The sequence below is a fragment of the Nematostella vectensis genome, chromosome 7 (genome assembly GCF_932526225.1).
Source record: "Nematostella vectensis chromosome 7, jaNemVect1.1, whole genome shotgun sequence".
Classification (NCBI taxonomy): Eukaryota; Metazoa; Cnidaria; class Anthozoa; order Actiniaria; family Edwardsiidae; genus Nematostella; species Nematostella vectensis.
This window is the reverse complement of record NC_064040.1, coordinates 15099490-15126513: the sequence shown is the minus strand read 5'-3', so window position 1 is coordinate 15126513 and position 27024 is coordinate 15099490. Positions and strand designations below refer to the sequence as shown.

At 44.9% G+C, this 27024-nt stretch overlaps 2 protein-coding genes across 2 annotated transcripts; both read left to right on the top strand.

Moving 5' to 3' along the window:
* Positions 1-10068: 10068 nt before the first annotated feature.
* Positions 10069-17725, top strand: LOC5511897 (actin-related protein 10). Its single transcript, XM_032381208.2, has 13 exons — positions 10069-10264; positions 10457-10529; positions 11278-11369; positions 11452-11560; positions 12116-12223; positions 12631-12698; positions 13159-13235; positions 13539-13574; positions 14027-14153; positions 14806-14887; positions 15109-15185; positions 15557-15681; positions 16473-17725. Exons 1-13 carry the CDS (start codon positions 10188-10190, stop codon positions 16802-16804), a joined length of 1383 nt encoding a protein of 460 aa, XP_032237099.1. The 5' UTR covers positions 10069-10187; the 3' UTR covers positions 16805-17725.
* A 2996-nt stretch (positions 17726-20721) lies between these two features.
* On the top strand, positions 20722-26520 carry LOC5511865 (ras-related protein Rab-1A). Its single transcript, XM_001632180.3, has 7 exons — positions 20722-20914; positions 21043-21115; positions 21263-21310; positions 21415-21462; positions 21624-21719; positions 25384-25515; positions 25863-26520. Exons 1-7 carry the CDS (start codon positions 20892-20894, stop codon positions 26058-26060), a joined length of 618 nt encoding a protein of 205 aa, XP_001632230.1. The 5' UTR covers positions 20722-20891; the 3' UTR covers positions 26061-26520.
* Positions 26521-27024: the final 504 nt, after the last annotated feature.

Sequence of the window (27024 nt, the reverse complement as noted above, 5' to 3'; positions counted from 1 at the left end):
CATGACTACGGCGCGGAGCTCTCAGAAGAGAAGATGAAAGAGTACATGAAGGCGCTCAAGACGAAAAAGTTCTCGAAGTTAGAGTTTTGCTTGCGTCACCCTTATACCATCGCCCTAGTCGAACGGTAACCACCACCCTAGGGCATAACGTGTGTGTGCACCTTAGCCACGGCATGATGAGCGACGAACACTTTGAGAGTCTTGAGGGGGGAGCCGCAGGCCTCCCGGCCGTCGAGTCGTTGGACTGCTCGACGCATCCTGCCAGAACGGCAACCGGAGGTGAGCTAACTGAGATAGCAGACGCGAGGGAGAAACTCGCGATTCTCGTAGCCTCGGGAAAGTCGAGAGAAATGGTAGGCAAGGCCCTGACTCACGACGACGTCAAACGCATGAGCGCCGAGGAGGTGAGGGAGAAGCGATACGAGACCGCTCTAGCCAGCCGGACTACGGACGCCCTGGCAGACAGCTTTCTGAAGCTTACGACCAAGCTAGTAGGCATGGCGCTGCCGATAGACAGTGTGGCCGATCTTCACAACGACCTAGTGTCCGACTACATCATCAACAACGAGCTCTGCACATTTTGAGCTCTGCAGGTCGTTTGATGGCTTTAGCCGTCGGGGCGTTACACGTAGCACGTCATGTGAACACCGCCGGAACTGCAAGCGCTGACACGCGGTGTCAACACGAGGTAGCAGTCGCGGACTCACCAGTGGTTTGCCTGCCGGAACGGAATACGCACAGTGGCGAGTCTGCCATCCCAGAGCAGACGTTCATTTGAAAGCTTGCCACTTCTTCAGCAACCAAGTAGTTGACACCGCGTGTCAACACAAATGGAGGAATCTCGGGGAAGTACTAGTGCCCAGCCTGCCGGAACGTCAACGGAACCTGACAAACAAGCTGCGGAGCAAGCTGCTCAGCATCATCAAGAACCTGCAGGTACGCCTTCGGCGTTGGCGGAGAGAATCACGAGCCCCGAACCACTCGCGACCCGACCTAAACACCCTGGGCGAGTTGAAGCCGGAAGGCGCTTGGCAAAGTGGAACCGAATTAACAGAGCGAAGAAAGAGACACTTCGTGACGTGCAGTCGCCGGTGGCCCCGGGGCCGAGCGAGCCGCAGGGACGCGAGGGCTTGCGCGCCGACGATGCCGAAGGCATCGCACACACACCAGTCCCGGAAAGCAACTCTGCCTGGTCGGCTAGCTCGGTTATCGGGGTCGCTGGTCTTCTAGTGTCATTGTTCGGCCTCTACACACGTAGGCGGGAGCTAGCTGCCGTGTTCACTCGCACACCAGCTGTTAACCAGCGAGCTACCGATCCGCACAGCAGACCAAGGACCGGCGACTTGCCGTTCCGGCGACAGCGCTTCGCGCTCCCGGACAGTGCAAATCTCGGCTGTTATCCATGGAATAAGCAGACATTTAGACACGAGGGCCCCACCCATATCCGCACGTCCGTGCACCGATATGTCGACGACGCAGCAGAGCAAGATTACAAAGACAATCACCGACGCCGCAGTCATAACCGGCCTCGTCGCCGGTATCGGCTGGGTTGGGCGCAAGGTCTTACGCGAGGACTTCACCAAAGACCCCTCCGCGAACGCCATGAACTACGCAAAAATGACTGCCGCCGTTGCAGATGCTGTCGCTTTGAAGGGTTACCTTGAGAACCAGAAGATCCTGCCCATGTAGTAGTGTACTGTGGCGTGCGTAGGCCGCGTATTAGACTCGTGCGTGCTTTGCACAATTCATGCGCATGCGTATACGTATACGTATACATACACACAGCACGTGAAGTGTACGCACGTGAAGTGTGCAAAGCACAAACATGGCCTCTATCGCGATTTTGGTTGGCGGCGCCGTCCTAAACGCGAATGCGTTCGTTGGTGGCAACTACCTCGCAAAGTTCCTGTCGAACGATGAGAGCCCTGCCTTATCTGAGAAGGAGAGGCACGACAAGGCCCTAGAGAAATACCAACAAGACTATGGACGCTACCAACAGCGGCGACAAAAAATCCTCGATTGGCAAGCTCAAAGTCGCGAGAGAGGGTCCCTTGCAAAGCAAAACTTCACCGACACTGACTACGCGCTCAAACGTTACAACCAGACCCGGCCGGAACAATCCCTGGAGTCGATGCGGGCTCCTGAGCTGTCCGACTACTACATCCCCAGCAAAACGCAGAAAAACGCCGAGTTGGCGTACATTGGCGCCGGCGCTGTCGCCATCGGCTACGCAGCTGGCCGCTTGCTGTGATGCAGCTACCGTTCCAGCGCTGCGTCTAGGCGGCCTTTTTCCATGCTGCGCGTATACGTATACGTATAAGATGATTGCAGACCGAGCGCTTCGCGCAGCAGTACGTATGCACGCCCGAGCAGACGGCGTCCGCCTGTTGGAGACTGATACATGCGTTGCAACGCATTGCAATGTATCGCGATACACGCCGGAACGGCAAGCGCATGCCCGACGAGGAACTCGATGCGTTCCTTCGCCCTATATACTACGCCAGAGGCGGCTTCCAGTGAGTGACCGCTCTGCATGCCAAACTTCCCAAGGGCTCAGCCTCCATAGATCGAGTGCGCAAGTGGGTAAGCTCGCAGCCCGTCGGGGGCTACACACAGACACCCCCTCCTCCGACTACCTACGCCCACTTCTCGGAGCAGATACCAAACCGTATCCACCAGTCTGACCTGCTATTCTTGCCAACCGACCGCGTGTACAAGTATGCCCTGACTGTCGTTGACGTTGCTTCACGGTATTAAGCCGCCCGCCCACTGAGGACTAAGAGCGCGGCCGTCGTCTCCCGCGAACTCGCTGGCATCTATGCAGAGGGACCTCTCACATGGCCTAAAGTCTTCATGGTTGATGACGGCACGGAGTTCAAGGGTGCTACCACAAAGCTGCTAACAGACCACGGGGTGGAGGTCCGACGGGCTGAGCCAGGGCACCACAGGAGCCAAGCTTTCACCGAGTCTTTCCATCGCTGGCTGGCACAGCGCCTATTTCGTGCGCAGTACTCGAAGGAGCTTGCATCCGGCAAGACAAATCGCAAGTGGGTTACTGCTCTGCCAATCGTCATCTCGGACATAAACGCAACGAAGACTCGTATGACTGGCTTTGCGCCTAAAGACGCCATAAAGCTGAGGCGCGTGCCTCTCAAAGCCGAAAAGCCTCCCTTAGAGGTCCGCTTAGAGGTCGGAACGGAGGTGTACCTCGCCGTAAACGAGGAAGACCTTCAGGACAAGGGCCGACGGCGAGCGACGGACCCGTGGTAGGACAAGCAAGGCATACCCAATACTAAAGAGGGTCATGGAGCCCGGACAGCCGGTGTTGTATTACACGGCGTACTCTAAGCACGGCTTCAAGCGTTCGCAGTTGCGTAGCGTGACGCTAGCGTGAACAAAGAAATCTGCTGGTCGCGCTAGCGTCACCCTAGCGTCACACTAGCGCGATCAGCGCTTGTGCCTTCTATTGCAGCTAAGGCACGTGAGTCTGACATTCCAATTGTAGTGACCCTGACTGTCGTCCCGCCGGTCGATACTGAAGCATTGGGGATGACTCTTGGTGTACCCCTGAAGCAGAAGCTGAGTGCCCTGAGCGTGCACTTCTTTTCCGCGTCAGCAATCATGCCGAGTACGTGGTCTACCGTCAGAACGTGGTGCGGCCCCGTGTACTTTGTTCGACCCTTTTGCCTGTCGTCTATAGCGTATCGCTTCATTCGCGCTATAATGAGCTCTTCACTGGGCGTAGCCTGCAGTCCTGTGGGAACCAAGGCACCTGGGGTGTCATCCCCCCCGATGACACGGACTATCTGGTCGGCGAGCCGCACGCGGGAGATGCCGGTGTATACAGCATTCCTCTCGAAACACCTCAAGCTGTTGGGAATCTGGCTGACACCAAATCCGGCCCTTTATGTCGTGGAGCCTGGAGGAGGGCGCGGCAGAGCCGCAGTCGCATGTACTGTACGGCTTTCCGCAGTCTTCACACAGGCAGCGGTAGTCGGACTCGAACCAGCGGATGTTCCCTTGTGCCCACTCCTTGAGCATATCGTGAGGCCCCTCTTTATCTCCCCAGGGCGGGACCTGCCCATAGTCGCCACAACACACTACCTGACACGGCCGCGTGGCGAGGTACCCTAGGATGGCGCGTAGCACTTTAGTCTGTACCTTACAGCACTCGTCAATGATAATTACTTCTGCGAGACGGTCGAGTTTGTGCCCCAGCTCGTAAGGTCTCCACTCCTCTATCGGCTTCTCCGCTGGTATGCAGAGGTAGTGGTGGTAGGTTTGACCCTTCACCGCGAGGCGCGGGTTGTTGCGATGGTCGTAGGCGAGGTCGTTCTCGGGGGTGAGCACCACAACGTTGCGGCCGCGGAACATGCTCACCGCCCACTCGGTCTTCCCCGATCCTCCCTGGCCGGCTAGATACATCCTTGCAGAGGTTGCGGCCACTAGATCGCACGGCAGACTCGGCGCAGTGCTTGGCTCCCTAGCCAAGCATCCCGACCTCTTCGGACCCCAAGCCGCTTCGGGTCGCCACTCGTACCCAGGCTTCTTGTGGCGCCACTCTCCATACCTCGGATTTCGCTCCACGAGCTTTACACCACTGGGCACCGCCTTTGCGTATATGGCATCTGTGCACACTCGGAGGACGCCTTCGCGAGGGATTCGCCTCAACATGCGTCGCAACGCTATGTTTGTGTACGCCAAGACGAAGGCCCTGATATGGTACCATTGTGAGCGCCGAACTCCGTCTTTGTATTGGATCAGATGAGCCCCGTCGGCATGCTCGAAGTTAACTAAGTGGTCGGTGCCCGCAAGGAGGTTTGTCAGATACGCGGCTTCTTCACGGTCGCGGACTACGATCGAGGACTCGTCGCCATGGCGAGCGCACTTGCCTACGAAACGGACAGCGAGATCTCGACCCTCAGGGTACTGCGAGTCTTCGCCGCCGGGGCGGCACGCGATGGAGTGGGGGAACTTGATAGAGTCCTTTTTTCCGACGCTATACAACACCTCCCTCGCCGCGGCCATGACGAGGTCACCCGAGTCTAACAGGTCCTTGAGCTCTGGCGTGGTGATCCAGCCCTCGTTTTGTTCCAAGTGCTGCCCTACCCTCCCGGAAGTGTAGGGGTGGCAGGCCTCAGAGAACCCCCACTCGGTCAGCTGAATGGCCCCGGTCAGTTGAAGAACCTCGCTCAATGGCCGTCCCGCAACATCCGCGATACGATACACGTTCGTAGGGAAACTGTATTTCCGTACCAAATCAATGGCGTCCGAGGCGCCGCCGAAGACGCTGTCCTTGCATCCTAGGTACGCCGCACGCATGTCGATGTGCGCATGAGACTGCGCCCCTAAGTTTTCCTTGCTATTCCACACTTTGGACTCAACCTGCGCCGCTCGCCAGACGTCCCTGTATTTAAGAGGCGTTGGCCTGATGTTCTCTCTTTGGGTCCACTTCTTGAAGCGATACCCTATTGCACCGCCCATCGAGTGCGTAGCTTCGGTGTACTCTTGGTAGGCTGGGTGGTCATCAGGGAGCCATTGAGGATCATATCCAGTCTCGTCTGTAAACGCCCTGTCGATGGCCCATCCGTCTTGTCCCGATCGGTACAGTTTGCCTTCGTGCGTGACTATAACACGCCCACACAGCCAGATCCTCGTGCTTCTGGGGATCGCCCTGTTTATAAAGCGAATGAGCACCTCTCGCACTTTTGCCTCGCCCGTTTTTGTGGCGGCACTGGTAGCGCGAGGCGCTGCCTTCTCCTGACATAACGAACGAAGCTCCCCCTCAGCCTCGAAGTCTAGGCCGTGGACGGTCGCGATCGCAGGTGGTTCAGTCGGAAGCTCCGCCCAGGCGTGGTTATTGTGGCAAGGGATGGTGATCCTCGTCTTAGTCTTGTACTTCCCCGAGTCCCACAGAACGTTACCCAGGGCGTCCACGGCTACTAGCTTTACCTCGAGCTTCTTTTCCATCTCAAAGAGGTCTTCTTTGGTGCATCCCGTAGTGGCCAGCTTCTTGTCAAATCGCTCGAGGATCTTGCCTCGTGTCTTGGTTAGACCAAGGGAGCGCGAGGTGCCGCGATTCCTCAAGAAGTCGGCAACATAGCTCACAACACAGTTAGCGAAGGCGTCACTCCCCTCTCACGTAGACGAGGTACTCTCGCCCTTTCTCCCAAATACCCGCATCGATGCCTTCCAGGGCACCGACTGCGATTTGGCCCCCCCTTTTGACTAACGACCCACCGATCTTGTGCTCCAAACGCCCTTCCTCCTCTGTGATTGGCGCCAATGGCTCTGCGGGGGCCTTACCAACGACCGTAAAGAGTCTGTAACGCCGGTCGGGGTCTACCATCTCGAGCAACAGCGGCAACACTGCGTTTGCCCTCAGAGACTCTCGCTCGTGCGAGACCCACCACACCGAGCCGTCGTCATCAATATCAGGCCCCCGCATAACCGGCTTTAGAGCAATGACACCTGTTCCACCAAGATCTCGTATCTCCTGGTAAACACCGGCGCTTATGTCTTGGCCCCGAAGAGTGGCATCCACGCTTGGGAACCGAAGATGGGCGCCGCCGACGAAGAGAGAATAGTACTCCTCGGGGTCTAAGCTCTCCGGGCCCTCTTGCCGTCGTCCCGGCAGCAAAGGGTCGACTGCGTCTGTCCACACCTTCGCCGGTACGAGCGGCTTAAGCAGCCTGTGTTTGACATCGTCGGGGATGTCCTCGTCCAGGATGTTCTGGACCAGCCCTGCCAGTACGGCGGGCGCCTCTTTGTCACGCATGCTACCGAGAACCTCCTCTAGGTGTGCCCATGTTTGGGCACACCTTGTGCCACCCAGTCTCTAATTGACCGTACTGCGGGCTGCGATGTCAGACAGGACGAGTGCGAACCACCCCCGAGCGCGCCTCTCGATGCCACACAGTCCCTATGCCGCAGATCCTGCACGGCACGGGGAGGGGGCTGCCCTTACGGAGCCTTTGGAGGTGCACCTTGCAGTAGGTGTCCATACACCTCCGGTCGCACGTGTTTGCGTGGCCGACCTTTAGCCACCCGCAATAATCTTTTCCGCACTTCATCCTTCGAACGCTCGGTATACCACAGGACAGACGGATGTCTAATTGCAAGTCCTTGGGGGTTCGAACTGCATCATTGGAAAAATATAGCCATGATACTTCATAACAGCTTCATTTATTAGGGTGCGAGTCACAAAGTCCTTAAAAACGTATGTCATGAAGTACCAAGCTCAATTACCCAAGATGGCGGCTCGACTCAAACACGGGATTAGACCTAAAGTGCTTGGCTGGAAACTTCCAGTAACAGCCGAGGGGAAAGAAGAGGACGCCTTCGTAGATGGAGTTTTAAAGAGTTCGACCGCCTCTATGAAACCGTATTTCGTAAACAGGAGGCTTCTGTGGCTGCCATAAAATCGTAGACCTCGCCGGCGATCGAGCGTTCGATAAAAAGAACACACGACGGTATTCATCGCCCTTTTACCGATGCTTAAGCAGAGAAATCCCGAGAGAAGTTCGAAGTCATGAAAACAAGCACGACCAAACTGGGGATTGGGGGCACCACGTGAGTAAAACTCAGGTTTAAACGCCACGCCAGCGGCTTCGAATTTACGGCCGAAAAACGGTCATTCCGCGCTCCGTAGGTTTTGCGTAGATTTATCCATGCGCTTTTTCGCCCCGACCTTATGTACGCGGAACGGCCCCCGGCCTACACTAGCAATTGCCCCAATTATTGATGTACGTGAAACATTATCTGCTTGAGATGGGGTTGGGGGGGCCGGAGGGGCGATTCGCGCCTCCCAAGCCTAAGACGGGGCTGGGAGACCCGGAGGGGCGATCCGCGCCTCGCACTAGTTTCTATGAAACCCCCTGCATAAGCAGCTTGTGCTTGACAACCTCGGGGATGTCCCCGTCCAGGATGTTCTGGACCAGCCCTGCTAGTACGGCAGGCGCCTCTTTGTCAGGCATGCTATTGAGAATCTTCTCTATCTAAGCGTCCATGTTTGGGTATACCCTGTGCCACCCAGTCTCTAAATTGTCCGTATCGTAGGCTAAAATATCAGACAGGGCGAGTGCAAACTGTTTCCGAGCGCGCCTCTCTGTGTCGCGCATCCTCTGCCCTACACGATTCGTTCCGCAGGGGCGACACAACCGCGTCTCCGACGGCGTCCCTATGCCGCAGATCTTGCACGGCACGGGGAGGGGGCTGCCCTTACGGAGCCTTTGGAGGTGCACCTTGCAGTAGATGTCCATGCACCTCTTGCCACACGTGTTTGCATGGCCGGCCTTTAGCCACCTGCAGTAATCTTTTCCGCACTTCATTCTCGAATGCTCGGTATACTATAGGACAGACGAGTGTCTAATTGCAAGGTTCCCACATGTTACCACACAAGGGGGGCCAGCCACCCTGTTATCGTTTTAGGCTCCCCCCTTGCTTCCCTTAATACTACCGAAAACGGGCACGCGTCGCCATCCCCTTCGAAAGCGACCCCCTGACCCCTATAACACACCCCTCCCGTAGGCGTTGGGGTTCTACGAAAGTCCCCAGTCCCCCCCCCCCCCCCCCCGAAGAATGATGCAAAATTTTATTTCTTTATTCAACTTGAAGCGCTTGGCTATTTCAAACAAAAATTGACAGTTTTTATGGGGGGATTAGGTGAGTTTGAGCTATTATCGGGATTTACGCATTGGCGATTTCAGATATCGTGCTGTCTGTTATTGTCATTTTGCCATTGTGCCGTTCTCGGGGAGTAAATATCCTGTGTACAGCGTTTATAGAAAACGCCAAACCCAATAAATCTATTCAAAAGACAGCGCTTGGGTATTCCCAGCAAAAAAAAAATGTTTTGGAATAGATATGAGCTGAATTCAACGAGGAACATAGGGTTATTTCGGACTGCCGGACCGTTTGTTTTTTTAGGACCCCATCCGGCTGCCGGGCCGTTAATCACTGTGTATAATATTGTTTGCAGTTATTTTGGTGAAATTTCGAATTTCCAGTTTTCTAGAAGCGATTTTCTACCGCCCGTTTTGCCGATCGGCATCATTAGAGTGCTACCTTAATCTTCTCTTAGTATGGGGGAACAACAATCGCTCAATATTGCCCCAAATGGATGGAAACTTCACAGGGTTGTAAATAACAACTCCACAAACAGGTAATAAAAGTTTGAAGGTATTTTATCATATTTTTCGTCCCAATTTTTTTTTATTGTATAAACGCACCATATATCTACAGAATGAAACACGTAAAATACAACATTAGCTTGGGGACCCTGTGTTTTGAAAAACGGGGCTTAAAATCCAAGATGGCCACCACGAATGGCTCGAGGCTGGTTTTTCGCTACAGAAACACCGGATAAACGCCTGCATTGCAGACTAACAATAATATTGCATAAGTAACGGTCATTAAATAGATATTTGAAGGTGCAGAAGATCGCATGCATCCACTCCTGACGACAGGGGGGGGGACGAAGCAAGGGTTTCCATAAAAAGGGGGGTGGGATTATTATTCTTTCGTGGATTCCCTTTCTTGTTATTTCCAATCCACATCACCTGAAAATAGAGAGGTGGAACCGCTCGCCCAACCGTAAAATTGAACTAGACGCATAACTGCGTGAACTCGGGGTTCTCATAGGTGATTTTATGTCGAAAATGATGTAGTGCAGATCAAGCAGCTTTGAGAAAATAATTCATTTTTGTTTTATAATTAAACCAAATGCGACTACCAAGAAGGCCGAAACCTAAACTCGGCGTTCCACAGGAACCCCGAGTAATTACGACTAATACTATTGTTACTATTTGAGGAAAATAAAGTGGAAACGCGGAACAAAAGCTGGAACCAAGCTTTCTTCTGTCTTTTTTACATGTAAGCCTTTTCTCAGGGATTTTGAATTTAAACATTGGAAGCCCTCTGGCGCGCAAAAGGTTCAAGACTCACTGAATGCTTTCGCGCTAAATGAGAGCCAACAAATCCCTAATTTTTGCCCTGGTAACCCTGTGTCAACGCAAGTTTTTAGCCGAACGTGAAATCCTGGGCAAGACTTGTTGTCTTTTGCATTACCGCTGACATTTTCAGAGTCTGCGCTCGCCGCCATGTTGGACATTTTGGAAAATTGGGTTTCTCCTCCTGGGCGTTGTGTGCAATAAAAAGGCCGAAATTTCGGCTGCTCCGGCTTGACTATGCCGATATTCGATGTAATTGGACTTGGTGGGGAAAAACATGCCGTTATTATTGACATCGGTGCTGCGTATACAAAGTAAGTGTCGAAATTCTAGAGTTTCTAACTGAATTTAGAAGCTCATTCCCTTCGCTGGCCCTCGTTATCTCTTTAAAAAATATGAAAACCTGGAAAAAGAGTGTTTTTATAGGGCTTTCGTATTTCTGCTGGAAAACTGCCACCCTTCGTTTTATTTTTATTGAGATACAGGATAATTGTGATTTTTTTCAGAGTTGGTTTTGCCAAAGAAACTGCACCAAGACATATAATCCCAAGTAGAATATTTCACATTGTAAATGGAAAGGTAAAAACTGGATAAAGAGAATAATAAGGTTGTCATATCATTTCTTGACACAATATGTGTGCATGTTACTGTGATAAACTGTTATCATCAGGGGCGGATCTAGAATTTCAAAATGGGGGGTGGATAAGTGGTCTAGTGGATCTTGGTAGGTCACATATATCTAACTACTCAATGCTGTATTGGATTTGTTGCGACAGCAAAGTCAAGCAGGCAAAGGCACATGGACAGTACCTCCTGTATCTAAAAAAAATTCCTTCAAAAAAGTATATTTGTGTCCACTTTTTTGACTTTTATTTTTTATTACTCAAAAAGGGGGGTGGATATCCACCCAGTCCACCCCCCTGTATTTGCCTCTGATTATTTAGCCACCCAATTAAACTATGCTGTGAACCTAATAATGTTTATGACCTATTACAGAAACATCATGTTCAAGAAATATTGTGTGTGATAAATAATGTGCCCATGTATAAATTGGTTGGAACTGTTGGTTCTTACGAGTGAGCAAAGTTGGCTGGTGTTAGCAAATGACCCACTTTTTCAGTTGTTAGTAATAAACAGTTTACTTTCAATGCAAACTGGAATTTATGGCCCGATCTTAGTATCACTAAAACGTCTATGAAGACCATTTGGGATCTTGCAAGATTTAGCGTGTTGGCTATTGACATATATGCCTGGCTCTGGATTTGTGTGTGTCCTTTTTTTTAATTTTATTCATTTATTAACTAAACTGATTATTTTTTTTTTCTAGAGAGAGGATGTATCTGTCTTTCACATCAAGAACAGGAAGCCAGATGAACTTTATTCCATTCTGCGAGATTTCATCCACCTCATTTACTTTAGGTACTGTAAATACCCTTTTTACTAGATATTGTTGGCTATCTAAATGATCTAACACCCTTTTTGTCTTATTTTGTATTGTCAGATATCTCTTGGTTAACCCAAAAGAGAGAAGAGTTGTGATATGTGAGTCAATTCTGTGTCCTACTCAGTTCAGAGAAGTTCTGGCAAAAGTTCTTTTCAGACATTTTGAGGTATGTTATACAGGGCTTCTGGAATTATGCGAAAAAAAACTCAAAATTACGCGGGATTCTTTGCTAAATTACGCGCTAAATTAGGAAAAAAAAATTGCAGAAAATCAATCATTAGGCACTAATATGTGGGATTTTACAAAAAATATCTGCTTTTTTTACGAGAAATGATGGTAAGAACCCTAAAAGAACACATCAGCTGTGCACTTAAATGTTTTGTCTTTCAAAATTTAGCCAAATTACGGGATTGCGCAGGAATTGGTTGATCATGCAGATTACGCGAAAAAGCCGAATTATGCGCTTCCGCACAAGCACATAATTCCAGAAGCCCTGGTTATACCATGTGTTTCTACCAGACCATCCATGTTTATGGTTTGCGCAAATTAATCTTCTGTTAATTAATATGACCATTTATTCATTATTCCTAATTTACCATTATATTGAAGCTGGCATGTGTATTATTTTGTCAAAAAACAGTTGCTGGCTTCCTGTTGTGTTGATGTGCACTTATTATCCACTGTATAATAGATAAATGAATGAATACATTTTCTCTTGCAGGTGCTGTCAGTGTCGTTTGCGCCGTCCCATCTTCTGAGCCTGTTTTCACTAGGCATTCCTTCTGGTCTTGTTATGGACTGTGGTTATAGTGAATCCCTCGTGTTACCAATATCCTTTATTTCTAAGAACAAATGATTTTTTCTCACAAAGCCCACCTGCTCACTAGGCAACCATCCAAATCCTGTCCTATCCCTGGCCTAGCATAGTTGACTAATCACTACCACTTCAATTGCCGTGTTGGCAGTCGCCTAAATACCCTGTTGTTTCACTGCTACATAACCAGTGTAGTTGGCATAAGATAGGATGATTTGCTGGCATCGATTTTGGATTATGTTACAAACGTGTATGAATAATGTAGAGACTACGAAGGCTCTTGGTTTTCTATTTTTGTGTGAACAAATTTTTTTCCAGTATTTTTTTCTCGAGTATTGTGATAATCTGAATATTGTAACTGTTAATCCAGATAATGCTGTTGATTTTATTGTTTGTTAAACATGTCCTTGATAGAACACCACATCTATGAGGGCACTGCAATTTTGAAAGCCACCACAGGCATTCCACTAGCAGGAAAAGCCCTTCACAGGTATCTAAACCAGACCATTAATTATAACTCTCATTGACGATTTACAATTACCCTCTGGCTTCATTCATAATTCTTGAATCGTTTTTGATTGGCCAGCACTGAGATGGTTTCCAATAACACCACTTCTCCAAACGCACTGACCAATCAAAAGGCATCATTTGTAATTGGGTTAGCTTAGAACGGAGTCCACAGAATATTGAAAAATGCAGTTAGCAGGGTTGTGAAAAGGTGAAGCACATTTCCCTCTCCACTGCCCCCTCCCTCCTTGCCTTCCCCACACCACCCCCCCTCTCCTTGCCTTCCTCACACCGCCCCCCTCCTTGCCTACCCCACACCACCCCCCTGCCTTCCCCACACCACCCCCTGTCCCTCCTTCCCTTCCCCACACCACCCACCTCCCTCCCCAACACCACCCCTGTGCCCTCTCTCTAATTGCTTCGTCTTGATGATTTTGTGACAGACACCTCGAAGAGCAACTGATGGAGAGAAGCCTTGTTCAGATAGAAACCGGTGTTAAACCTTTGTCATCTGTTATGGGTAAATCACTTATTATTAAAGCCTTGTTCAGTTAGAAACTGGTGTTAAACCTTTGTAATCTGTTATGGGAAAATCATTTATTATTAGCCTTGTTCAGTTAGAAACTGGTGTTAAAACCTTGTCATCTGTTATGGGAAAATCACTTATAAGCCTTGTTCAAATAGAAACTGGTGTTAAACCTTTGTCATCTGTTATGGGTAAATCACTGTACATTTCATTATCAAGTACACCTTCTTTTACTTGTTTTAACATTTTTTACACCTGAGATTTATTTCCTGTGATGATTTGGATTACTTTCTATAGGGTCACTAGAGGAGGAAATTCTTGAAGACATTAAAGGTATTGTACTATTTGAGGTATTGTACTATTTGAGGTATTGTACTATTTGAGCATTTTTACAAGCCAGAGGCAGTAATCAAAAGTTTGCAGCAAAAAGCAATAGCTGCCATGTCATCATGCAGAGAAAAGTGAAGCGTGATCATGCCTGCAGTATTTGTCAAGAAAGTGATTCCTTGAGTTGCTTTCTGGCTGTGATTGTTTTATAAATTTCCCTTTAACCTTATTTTCCACTGTTATTCATACTAGTTGTGGCATCATTTTTTTTTATCTCTGTATCTGTCACTTCCAGTTATACCATACTGCCAAAATATGCCAAATCTTCAACTTGATCTTAAATAAATAGAAAAATAAAATAATAAATACCAGTTAGTTTATGTATATTCCAAACATTTAAAAACCCTTGCTGCTGTATTTTTGGTGGAAAATGTTCTGAGCATAGTGTTGTTTTGCAGTTTTGACATGCTTTGTTGCACCAAAGTTCAGTGGACCCCAAAACGAGGCACGTCCTGCCTCTCTGGTCCCACAGGTTGACTACCCTTTGGATGGAGGCAGGATTCTTAGGATTGAAGGACAAATCAGGTACCGTAGACTAACATAGACAAATAAACAGAGAAAAAATGCAATAAATGATCAAATGTTCTTCACATGCAAATGACTTGACTTGCTAGCTTTGATAGGGCTTCTTCCATGTGGTTTACATCCACAAGTTTGAGTAATTAGTAATTGAATTTGTTTTGTGTAAGTGTCACTGAAGATGGTACCGCTGGCCTGTATCCCTAGCAGTTCTTTTACATCCCTTGATAGTAGATGAGATAAGACGAGAAGCAGGACCTCCTACTTGTATTCCTTATCTGAGAGGACAAAGGATTCAGTGTCCCAAATGTTTTTCTTACTGTTGTTAACCTGGCAAGCTGACCTAACCCTGAATTTAGACTATGTCTTCTGCTAACAGATGCCTCTCTCGCCACCCTGTTAGGGAACCATTATTGAACCATTATTGAACCATTATCCCAAGGCTTAGCTCAATAGAAACGCATTCTCTGTCTCTTCACATTGCCATTTAAGATACAGCAATTGCCGTATGAAGTGAAGCATGTGCCACAGCTTTTGCAGCTCTCCACAGGTGTTGATATAAAACATACACAATAACAAACCAGTCTAGTGTATAATCAACCTATATACCATCTACTTGTTTCAGTATTAGTTTTGCATCTTCATCTTGTTTCACCAGGGAGCAGACATTTGATATCTTGTTTGATGGAGATGAAGAGGAGAAATCTCTTGCTACAGCTCTACTTGACTCTTTGCTTCTGGTAAGGAGCTTGAACTATGTTTATTCATATTTTATTATTTGCTTTACAAGCCATACACAAAAAATCGTTGGCACAGACAAAACAAAAACTGTTTTTTTCCTGTATATATATTTTACTGATTTTGGTAGTCGTTTCAAATGTGTTATTAATTTTGTTTCCTATGAGAGAAATCTATTCTTGGCATTGTTTCCAAGGCATGTTTTTTTCTTTTCCCAACACAGTGTCCAATTGATACCCGTAAGACCCTCGCAGAAAATATTGTCTTGATTGGAGGGACAGCAATGACACCAGGCTTCAAGTAAGCTTATTAGCACTGTAAATATTGCAGGGAGTTGGGGTGAACACAGGCAGTCAGATCACTCAGACCATAGAAAAAGTGGGGGAAGGGGGTATTATAACAAAAAATATACATTTACGTTGTTTTACATAGTGCTAGTCACCCCCCCCCCCCCCCCCCCCTCACTGTGCAGGTTCTTGTACTGATCAGCATTGCAAACATAAGCTAGAGGGAAAGTTGGTGGGCACAGGCTTTCAGATTATGTGAGATTATATGAAAGTGGATATTTCACTTTTTCATTGTTTCCTTGATTTGCTCTGACTTACCACCTCTGGTATTCAGATATCTACTTTAACCTACTTTATTCTGATTGCCTTCCTCTCTTTCTGCAGACATCGTCTGATGCAGGAGATTTATCTGCTACTCCAGTCCCCAAAATACAAAGACAAGCTCTTTATCAAGACAGTCAAGATGCATCAGCCACCTGTCAACGCCAACATTACAGCCTGGCTAGGAGGTAAGGCCAACATTACAGCCTGGCTAGGAGGTAACGCCAACATTACAGCCTGGCATGGAGGTAACGCCAACATAACAGCCTCTTTAGGAGGTAGAGGTAAGGCCAACTTTACAGCCTGGCTAGGAGGTAACGCCAACTTTACAGCCTGGCTAGGAGGTAACGCCAACTTTACAGCCTGGCATGGAGGTAACGCCAACATAACAGCCTCTTTAGGAGGTAGAGGTAAGGCCAACTTTACAGCCTGGCTAGGAGGTAACGCCAACTTTACAGCCTGGCTAGGAGGTAACGCCAACTTTACAGCCTGGTTAGGAGGTAAAGCCAACTTTTCAGCCTGGCTAGGAGGTAACGCCAACTTTTCAGCCTGGCTAGGAGGTAACGCCAACTTTACAGCCTGGCTAGGAGGTAAGGCCAACATTACAGTCTGGCTAAGAATTAAGGCCAACATTACAGCCTGGCTTGGAGATAAGGCCAACTTACAGCCTGGCTAAGAATTAAGGCCAACATTACAGTCTGGCTAAGAATTAAGGCCAACATTACAGCCTGGCTTGAATATAAGGCCAACTTACAGCCTGGCTTGGAGATAAGGCCAACATTACAGCCTGGCTAGGAGGTAAAGCCAACTTTTCAGCCTGGCTAGGAGGTAAGGCCAACTTTTTAGCCTGGCTAGGAGGTAAGGCCAGACAGATGGGCATCAAGGGCGCCGGCGTCAAGCCGACATACCGGCCGACTGAATGAGGAACCGAAAAACATAAATTTTCTTTGACGTTATCGAAATCCATTGTTGTTTAAAGGTGCTATTTTCGGAAGTCTTGAGGTTCTCGCAGACCGATCCACTACACGAGAACGCTACCAACAGCACCCTAAGCTTCCTGATTGGTCCACGTGTGATCCACTCAGCGAACAGCAGTCCCAGGTCGAGGAGAGACTGGAGCGACCAGTGCTGTCACGAAGACAGACCAGCGGTATCACTAGCACCCTGAGCAGCCTCAGTAGCGCGCTTTCAAGCCGAATACTTGGCAGCGGAAGTAGTAGGATCGCCCTTGACAGAAGTGGAGGGAGGCTGGGATCTACCGGAAGTACCTCATCAAGCATTCAAGAGAGTCCGGCTGAAGATAAAAAGTAGAACACAACTGCACTCCTATATATTGCTACATTATCAAGAGCCATAACTTTTTAGGACTTCAGAAAGTGAATAGATTTAGAAATTACCACATTCTTTCCTATCTAACCTCTATCAGTGGCAAAAGAAAAAAGGTATTCTAGGAAGTAGGAAAGAAAACAAGGCTATTTATATATAAATATTGTAATAAGATTAAGATTGCAAGGAATTGTTTGTAATTATCAGTAGCAGGTACCTGTAGTGTCTCGTGTCATGTCGTCGCTCCTTCGCTAGGCAAATCATACTTTCAGCTCACACATTTAGATTAAAATAGGAGAAGGTTTACAGGAGTGAGCCTGCGGATATCGAGGTGACTTCACAAAACAGCTGATCGCGCTAGAGAGGGTGACGATAGTTTTTTTTTACCATAACCACGTCTGGAGTTTACCTGCTAATTTCTTTTCAACCTCAAACGGGAGGCCAAAAGAGCCATAAAGACTCATTTGAAATTCTTTATCTTTCAGGCAAGCTTGAGTTTTCTTTCGTCCTCAAAAACTAATGCCATAGCCCCTGTTGGAAACAACTTATGCTATTTTGGTCCTTCCGGTCTATCTGTCTCTAAAATCTTAATCTTGGCACGTTTGTAAAGTGTTACCGCTTTACATACAGACAGGAAACCTGTCTACTAGGAAATGTGGAAAAGATGGTGATTTTGCTTTGATGTTATATGAGTGAAATCACTCGAATCCCACGTGCCTAGCAGATGTTTTGAAGATTTGTTCCGTGAAAACGTATTAAGCTTCCTAACTCGCTGTTATATGTGTTTTTCCTTCTGAAATGGCCTCTTTATGATTAGGATACTTCAAGCTAACTACTCTTTTCATAACCATCAAGGTAAATGGGTCGGCTTTATTTATGAAAAAATAAATGTGTCTTTGAACTGCGTATCGTCTCTGTACTTAACTCCTTGGAAACCCTGGAAACCACTTTCAGTTGTCTCTCCAAAGAAAGAAACAGGTAGGCACTATCTTCCTAGGTACGAGAAGAAGTGTTTTGAGGAAAGAGGTGGCGACCGCATAAAGGGTTACTCCATCTTCCTCATTTGTCAAGAAACCCGAAACTCAAGAAGCCAGAAAAATGTTTAGCTCCTGTTTTACCTCAGGAAACAAATTCCCTGCGAAGGAGTCTGCTGGTCAGTTTGGGGGGAAGAGATCCAGAGAAGAGGATGTATTGGTGACTATCCGCCAATTTTTTTTTTCCACTGATTATTCTATACAATAAATATGGTTGCACTGCAAAATCAATGTATCGTAACCCGCAATGCTTCATGGTAAGCTATAAATGGCTCTATGGTATCTAAAAGCTGTGTCAAAGTTTACAGCAACATAAACAAGATTTCTACGTCTTTCGGAGGCTGGATTTGTTTTCATTTTGCGCTTATTTGATACCCATGAAGCACTGTGCGTTACGATACAAGATTTGTACAAACTTATTTTGAATAGGTGTATGTCCATTCCCTTTTATATTTGCCTTTCGTGGACATTCCAAAGCCCCCTCCTCCCCCCCCCCCCCCCCCCCCCCCCCCCCCCCCGTTTATTCAACTGTTTAAAACCACACTTCTCAAGGAAGGGCGGGTGGATGGGAGGGGGTGTCCTTGGATCATCTTCACAAGCTTCCTAAAAACTTTCATGCCTTGCGAGTTCGAATTGCGACAGGGTCCATTTATATTGCGTTTTGTCAGTAGGCCCAGTTTATTTTATTAAACGCGTCCTCTATTGAACCATTATTCCAAGGCTTATAGAAACGCATCTGAGCCCCTTCTGAGACGCTTTGCGTCTCCGTCTATTCACATCACCCAAGGCAAATACTTTATCAGATACAGTAATTGCCAATACCAAGATGATCCGACATTGAGTGTATCAGGCCAATCGCAGCTGCATGAGAACAAAATACGACACATGAGTAATAATTTACAATGACAAGAAATTGGCCATCCGCGATATCGACAACGCACTCTATGGCCAAATGCTTCAAAAATAACTGATAAAACGAAACGCAGAGCTGCGGTCTACAACAGACAAATGAAAGGCAGTGTCAAAATCATATCAATCAATGGCAGTCGCTTTTCTAAATGGCTTTAAAAGTGCCTGAGGTCAGAACGCGGGAAACCTTTGATGCTGGCCGCATTAAGTCCGTCCTGAACAGTGCTCGAATCGGTATTCTTTTTAATAGGTATTCGCTTTAATCCGGCTAGAGAACACGCAAAACGTGAACATAAACACAACATTAAACTAATATTTTTAGCAAGTTATTTATTTAATTTTTTTGTCATTGTACATGGTCAATGTTTACCGTAAGATCAATAGGCACAAAAAGAAATCATGGGCTGCCTGTGGTTTACGTGGAGGTTCACCGTTCCGGGCGAAAAAGATAAAGAAAAGAAAAAGACAAAAATGATTAAAGCTGACATCCAAATATGGTATGTAATGTCCTAAGGGTTTAACCGAACGAGCTAGAAAAACGGCAGTTTTGAAAGCAACATTGATTGATATGGTATGTTGTTTTTGTGTCATATGCAAAAACCGTTGTCGTTTTAGGGCTCTGGTACCGTGGAATTTTAGTTTCTTTTCAGAAGCTTTCTCCATTGACTAAAGATGGTCACAGTCACTGTTTTTCTCTTCTGAATACAATTCACAAAGTTTGCGAAGCACCTGCGGTACGGCAGCCCTAAAAATGACAAGAATCGTGCAGTTTTTCCAAATAAGGAATATATATATATAGGAAGTATCCGCGTCTGGGAAAAACGACATTTTTTCACTAAATTTTCTTGATATGGTGTCTTTTGGGGCAAATGAGTATAATGAGCGCATGTGTATGTGTGTCCGTGAGGGGGGAGGGGAGGGGGCACTAAGGGCGTCTGCACAGCAGACTATTTTGGCGGCTGCTGAGGGTGAAATATATTGATGTGACGTCATACCTCGTAACCCGCGTAGCGTCATAAAAGCAACGTAGCTTTTGTCTATGTGTAACTCTGCTTCTTATAAAATGATATACGTAACTTTTGTCTATGTGTAACTCAGCTTCTTATAAAATGCTATTCTAAATGTTTGCTATCATTTATTAAGGATTTTTCTCCAAAGCGCATTATATAAATATTTTTCGTTAGTAAGCAGTTGTAAAGGGGGCTATTTTATAGGAGCTTAAAATGCAGTCGAATCGCGGAGATCTTGAACCGCCAGAATACTTGTAAGTAGAAAGAATAACCTTGCTCTATCAATAATAATCTTAATCTATCCGCATCGACGACTACACCAAAATATAACCAAAGGAACGGTTGGTCGGACGGTCAACTGGTCAATAGTCATAAGTCTTCTCGGGTAAAAAAACGAAAAGAAAAAAAAAGATAGCACACTCAAATATCGAATTTGTTGGTTAGGTGAAAAAAGTGTCTACACATATACCTTCGTTGATGAGAGCAAGGTGATTCAGAGCGGCGCAGTAATAATTAGCCCGCCAGTAATTACGGATTCTGACATCTTCTCCTAATTATTTTAGCAAACAGTTCATAAAGATCATGTCCCTATATTAACATATCGAATATTTTTTTTGAAAAAAAATACCTGCTACATGATTGTTAACACAATGTATATGTACGTATGTTAGTTGTAGAAGCATGATAGAATTTGTTTGACGGTTGACTTGGCACAAGCTCACTCCGAGACATCATTTTTAGCAAGAGAGCACAAAAGCTAGCCTTTTTTGACATATTTATCGAGATACCAAATTTGTGGTAACGCTTTATCGTTAGTGATGCCTAGGTGTTCGTAATAGCGAGGTTTTGGCCGAGTTTACGGGGTTATATCGGGTTGCGCGTGATTTCAACTCATTGCCACGTCGGCCGCTAAACGATGACGTCATGATTTGGAGCAATTGGCTCATTCCCCCTCTAGGCAGCATTGTTAGCACCACGCCAAGCTGACGGAACAACTCGCTTCCTCTTTCTCGAGAAATTCGGCCGAAATACCGGCATTTTAACATCGTTTCACTCGGATTTCGGTTTAGCAGAAGCTTTGCTCTGCTAGGAATAGACAAGCGGGTTTTATAAATTAACATGTCCACAATGAACCCGGAATAGTAAGTAAAAATCATGGCGTAGTTGGTGTTTTCCAGGGGCAGGTTTTAGACTGAACTATGGACGATCTACGTTGCAGACTAAATTTCCTTCGTTTACTTGGGACAAACGTTATTCTCTTTCTCTGTAGTGATTACCTGTTCAAGCTTCTGCTTATTGGAGACTCTGGTGTTGGAAAATCATGCCTGTTGCTTCGGTTTGCGGTGAGTACTTTCCTGCGAGGTCAATCTCTCCCTCACACTTCCCACCTCCCCTCCGTATCGTCGTTGCAAAGTATTGCCTAATAGTTGAGCCTTGCTCATAAACTCCTACTATTCCGTATTTACTCTCATCCTACGTTATCGCAACAGGACGATACCTATACAGAAAGCTACATCAGCACAATCGGCGTAGATTTCGTAAGTATCCTCAGTTTCAAGGTTGCTTTTCTCTTGTGATGTTTCGATACATATCATTTGTTGTCCAAGTCTCGGCTTGAAACTGGGTCATCTCTCTTCTTCAGAAAATCAGAACCATAGAACTGGACGGAAAGACGATTAAACTACAAATCGTAAGTAGAATCATTCATGACAACTTTGATATTAAATCGTGGTAAACCAGCCATTTAGCTCCCCAACAAATTGCATAATTCATTCCTGAAAGAATTACGAATGTTGCTTGGAGTTGATATTGTTTTGTTGATACAGTTTTGCTTTTTTCAACCCAATTTAGTGGGATACGGCCGGGCAGGAGCGCTTTAGGACGATTACTTCAAGTTATTATCGTGGAGCCCATGGAATCATTGTAGTATATGATGTTACGGACCAAGTAAGTATTCATTTTATTTTGCAACGTCATGCAAAATTCTACACCAAAATAAGTTATTATGCAAAATCCAGACACCTAACTCACACCGATTCCCGGCCAATTACTTTAACGTTTTAGGTCATTTGTTAAATGGGTGCTGATTTGATAAAATATTTTCAGGATGAATTACCTTTATTTGTATTTGCTAGTTCTAAAAGTCACTTGCTTTCTGTTGGTCCTTGGAGTCTGTTACATTTCCTCTGGCGAAAGCTCCCTTTCCTTTTATGCTAAACAAAGCCTCTTCAGTCAGTATGTATTTCTATTCAAGTAATTAGGTAACTAAAGTACTAGCATAATAGTTCCCTAAGCACAACCCTGTACAATCGAAGTCATTCAGTGTATATATGTTTGAGTCAGATGTTTTGTTATTTTATCACTGGTATTTGATGGTTTGACTCGGGATGGTTTAGTCAATTGCTTATCTTTGAATTAAGCTTAAACTAGTTCAAAACTTATAATTACTCCACAATAAACTTGTCTAATAACATTTTGAATGATCAGGAATAAGTTATGTACAGGCTAATCATTTTTGGTACTAGTTTTCAAGTTATAACAAGTTTGGTTCTTATATTACTCCTGGCATCCTCTAAGCTAAGGAAATATAGTCTGACTAAGCTGCTTTATGTTTATTTTAAACAGTTCGTTTAAAATGGTGATCTAAAATGGAAAACAAAACCAATCCCACTTTGATTAAGGACACCAAATGAGTTGTTGATATACAAAAAGACAAATGAACGTATACCCTGACATAGCATCTGACACTTTGGTAAATGCCAAACAGCCTCCAATCAGCAACTACAATACATCCCCCCTCATTTAATATCGTTAGAAGCGTTTTTCGGCTTTAAAGGCAAGAGGGGGAGGGGACAAGTCCCATTTTTTTTGGCCAGGATTGTTGTTTTACAAACATGAGATTTTGAAATTAGTCTCTCTATAAGCCAGTTTAGAGTTTAAGGAATGACCGGGGGAAAATAGGTTGAATCTGAAACATGGGACCAAAATCCCCCGGAAGTCTTTTTTTCCCCATACAAACCTCTGTATTTTTCGAGCAATATTGGGTGTATAAACTCATTCCAAAAAGTAGGTTTTGACCAAAACAGCATGCAACATGAATCCTAAGGTATGATTCATTAATTTGATGATTATTATACAAAAATTGCCTCTGCGGTGAGCGATGATAAAACCAACGATTAACCCCTCTTCTACGATCACCATGTTTACAACACTGTATGCCCTTTCTAAAGTCAAAACTCTCCTATGGCAGCTGGGATATCAGCAGTCCAATGATGGTGAATGTTATTAAAAATAAACTGTTGGCCAAAAAGCAAACCCCTTTGTATTTTTCACATTAGCAATCCATAAAAATCCATGCAACAATTTTTTCATTAGAACAAAAACTACAAGCTCAAAGCTTGCATTTGCAACTGATTGATTTTCACCTACACTGTTTTCTTATTGTTCTGCTGAGGGCTGGAATAGAAATCGAAGCAAAAGTTTTCAATTTTCTTCTGCGCTGGCTGACATGCACGGGAATGACGCCACCAGCACATGCTGTTGTGAATTTTTTTGTCATTGCTTTTTCTTTTGCATTTCAGGATAAAAAAATATATTGATGATAGTTCTATGAAAGAATCAAACATTTTTTCAGTACCTTCATAGCGTTTTTAAAAACCTTGGTGTTTGTTTGAGGAATTATTGAGCAGATGAAAAGCAAGTTTTGACTGCACAAAAATGTTCACAGGACAGATATCACTTTGGCTGGACATTATGTAAGAGTTAATTACCGAGAGCAGAGGCAATAAGCGATATAGATCCCAAGGCCGCAGAATCTTAATCTTTGAAATTAGCATATATATCGAAAAGTTATTTCTTCTTCAATTTCTACGGCGATTAAAAAGGAAAACTATTAACAATCAACCACATGGGTATGTGCTAAATAGTCACGAAAACTATTTCATCCTTGAAAACAAAGGCCTTGGTATCTTAATTGTACCAAATACAAAGAAGAGTATTCCCTTCCCGGCCAGTTTATGACATTTCACAATGTTATATACAATTATCTATAATAGGGGGTAGTCGATAGCTGTTCTTTATTTGTAGGGAATAACAATTATGCAATAAGCAAGTGATTTCCTTTACAAAAGGAGCGTTTGAATGAGATTTGTTGCACCCTTTAGTTTGCATAACGCTCATATTTTTCTGAGACGGAGAGTGACGAAGACATGTCCGAACTGACAGAGAATATGTTTTCGCAAGCCAATTAGTTTCTTCCGGATTTCGATTTTGTCGGAACGGAGAAGTTGAGAAGAGAAAGAACAACAGGATTCCGGAGAACACTAAAACGAACACGGTGTGGTCTGTTCGTACTTGGCAAGAGTGTGCAGAAGAGAGGAATTAGAGCCAGAGCTGTGGCAGGATCGGATGGTTTCGTAAGTTTCGATAGTATCAAAGGTGTTCGATTCTAGGGTTGATGAAGATTGCGAGAGGATGTTTGTAAAGTTGATAAAGTCATAAAGGGCGAGGACGAAAGTGGCAACAAACTCCTAAAAAGACCTGCAGCTGTAAAAAAATAATATTTGAAGTTTGTCATGTTTATGGTCCAATAGATTTTAGAAAAGTGTAAAGTTAAGTGCCATATGGTTGGGTTTTGATATTCAGCATGAAAGAGTGCAGGCAGTGAATTGATTTAATTGCTCATTATAAATGCAAGGGATGTATACGAGCTTCCCCGGGATGTATCTATATACATCCCTTGCATTTAAAATGAGTAGTTCAATTCAATTCATTAGCCCCGCTCTATCCTGCTGAATATCAAAACCCTCCCTGGGCTCTTAGCTACCTGCCTATTAATGAGGTTTGTACGTGAAATAAAGCTCTACAGAAAACAATGGAAACTGTGTCAATCATGTAATAATGGCTGATATTTATTGCCTGATATTTGTCTGGTGAAAATATGCATGTTACCCATATTGACCATTGAGCACACAGAAATTAATCACTGGGATATAATCTCTGATATCCGAAGAAATAGTGTTGATAAAACAATGAATAAGCCACACACGGTACAGCAAAATACCATTTTGGGCGCGATAAGCGTTGGTTGTTTATCGTTGCTGGAGGCTAAAAAAAATTTAGTCCTATAACCCAAAGAGGCCCATCGCCTTAAAGATTGGTACTACCGCTTCAGATTGCATCCAACCTTGGTCTATATTTTCGTAAAATATGGCATTTTGAAGCCCACACCCCATATCTCGCAAAAAAATACAGAGGTTTGTGTGGGGAATCTTTACTTCCAGTTGATTTTGGTCCGATCGACCCATTCTTCCCTGGTCATTCCTTAAACTCTGAACTGACTTATTAATCCCCTTCTCCAGTAAGACACCTTTTTCAAGACATGGCTTTCATGTTATGTTTGTACAGTAACACCCAGCTAACTCAAACTTGGATAGCTCAATTTTGCTGTTCCCTCACAGTTAAGATGTATGTGCTTTTCAATTGATCTGTTAAACTTGAACTCCCATTAACTCATTCTGTTCTTTGTTTTCCTTCAGAGTTTAGATTGCATGGTTACATTTGTTATATCATCGTTTGCCTAATCTGATGAATTAATCTGGTTGTTTTGTAGGAGTCATTTAATAATGTAAAACAGTGGCTACAAGAAATTGACCGTTATGCCTGTGAAAATGTCAATAAGTTGCTTGTTGGAAACAAGTGTGACCTCACTACAAAGAAAGTGGTGGATTTCACAACAGCTAAGGTGTGCCCTTTATTTACTTTTTATTTTTATTTTTTACACTCTTATCATGATAGTTATTTTAAAGTTTCTGGCAAATGTTGGTTACCTCACAAGCATCTCTCTCAGTACAAAAAGTTTAGACTTCACTTTGTTAGGGTATAAAGCTCTCACATTTTCTGTTATTTTTAGATCCTCATTGAAGTAGATTAGTTAAAATTTCAATAGTGTAGTTTCAATGGGTACTTTGTAGGGGTATCAAATGTGATGCAAATTAAATAGAGCAAGTCTAGGATAGGCAACTATTTACTTATGCATCACTGATTGAGTTCACATGTAGTAAAGTTTTTATTGGTATTATCTTTCTCCAGGAATATGCTGAATCTCTCGGCGTCCCTTTCCTGGAAACAAGTGCAAAGAATGCAACCAATGTTGAGCAAGCGTTTATGACAATGGCAGCTGAAATCAAGAACCGGATGGGCCCCTCCCCGGCCCCTCAAGGTGCCGGCAGCAACGTCAAAATCAACTCCAGCACCCCCGTGAAACAAGGAGGGGGCGGATGCTGTTAGTGGACATTTAATTAAACAGCGGCCCATTGATTGTGAATAAGATGACTTGCAGGCGCAAACGTGTCTTTGAAAGTGGACTAGAACGTGGAGCAAGCTGCATCTCCAGGGACCTCCCATTATGCAAAATCAGTGTTCTTTCTTATAATATGCAAAAGTAATTTTCTTGGGCCAAGGGGGATTTCATAATGGGAGTTTTATAGGAGAATGTGAGTATGTTCCATCATCCAAGACAGGGAAAAAATCCGATAAATAGTGCGTGCAATCACATGTGTACTTACTCAACAAGCAGTAAGCATGCCATTTAAAACAAAGCTACTTTGTCATTCACTTTTAAAAAAAGCCCGCATCAGATAAGTAGTTGAAGAATTTCTAAAATGAGGAAAAATAAATACAAGTGAAAGAGAATAGATTTACAGCAGTGATCTTTGCTGGCCTTTATTAAACCAAACCTTTGTGTGCATTGTTTTTTGTTTTCTCCATGATTATTTATCTTTATGCATACAAAGATATTTTCTGGTGATGATAGTTTCAATGATTAGTTAATAAAGCTTAGAATCATACATTTCCTTAAGTACCAAATTTCATTCCAGTACAATATACATGTACATATTAAACGAAAATGCATATTAAGGTTCTATTGGGAGTACTGTTATACCAACTGTAAGTGAAATATTTTTTAGTGATACATTGTGTATTTAGTTGCATTTACTCCAAATGTTCCATGTCTATTGGGTTATAATCTGTGTAAAACGATTTCTCATTCTTTTTCAAATTAAATCTTTTCATAATAGGCCTAATAAGATGTCCCATCTCAGAATCATACTACAGTCGCTCTTCTTACAAATATTTATTCTTATCTAGCCTTAACCTTGGTGTTTTTTTTTTAAATTGTCTTAGGGCTCCAAGACTGTCACTGTTTCACTCTCCTGTAAGGAACAAATTTGAAAACAAAAATCATAATCTG

Coding starts and splice junctions, on each gene's coding strand:
- LOC5511897 (XM_032381208.2), top strand. CDS start 10,188: ATGCCGATATTCGATGTAATTGGACTTGGTGGGGAAAAACATGCCGTT. Junction 11,561..12,115: donor TTCTTTTCAGACATTTTGAG/GTATGTTATACA, acceptor TTTCTCTTGCAG/GTGCTGTCAGTGTCGTTTGC. Junction 15,682..16,472: donor CATTACAGCCTGGCTAGGAG/GTAAGGCCAACA, acceptor TGTTGTTTAAAG/GTGCTATTTTCGGAAGTCTT.
- LOC5511865 (XM_001632180.3), top strand. CDS start 20,892: ATGTCCACAATGAACCCGGAATA. Junction 20,915..21,042: donor TCCACAATGAACCCGGAATA/GTAAGTAAAAAT, acceptor CTTTCTCTGTAG/TGATTACCTGTTCAAGCTTC. Junction 25,516..25,862: donor TGGATTTCACAACAGCTAAG/GTGTGCCCTTTA, acceptor ATCTTTCTCCAG/GAATATGCTGAATCTCTCGG.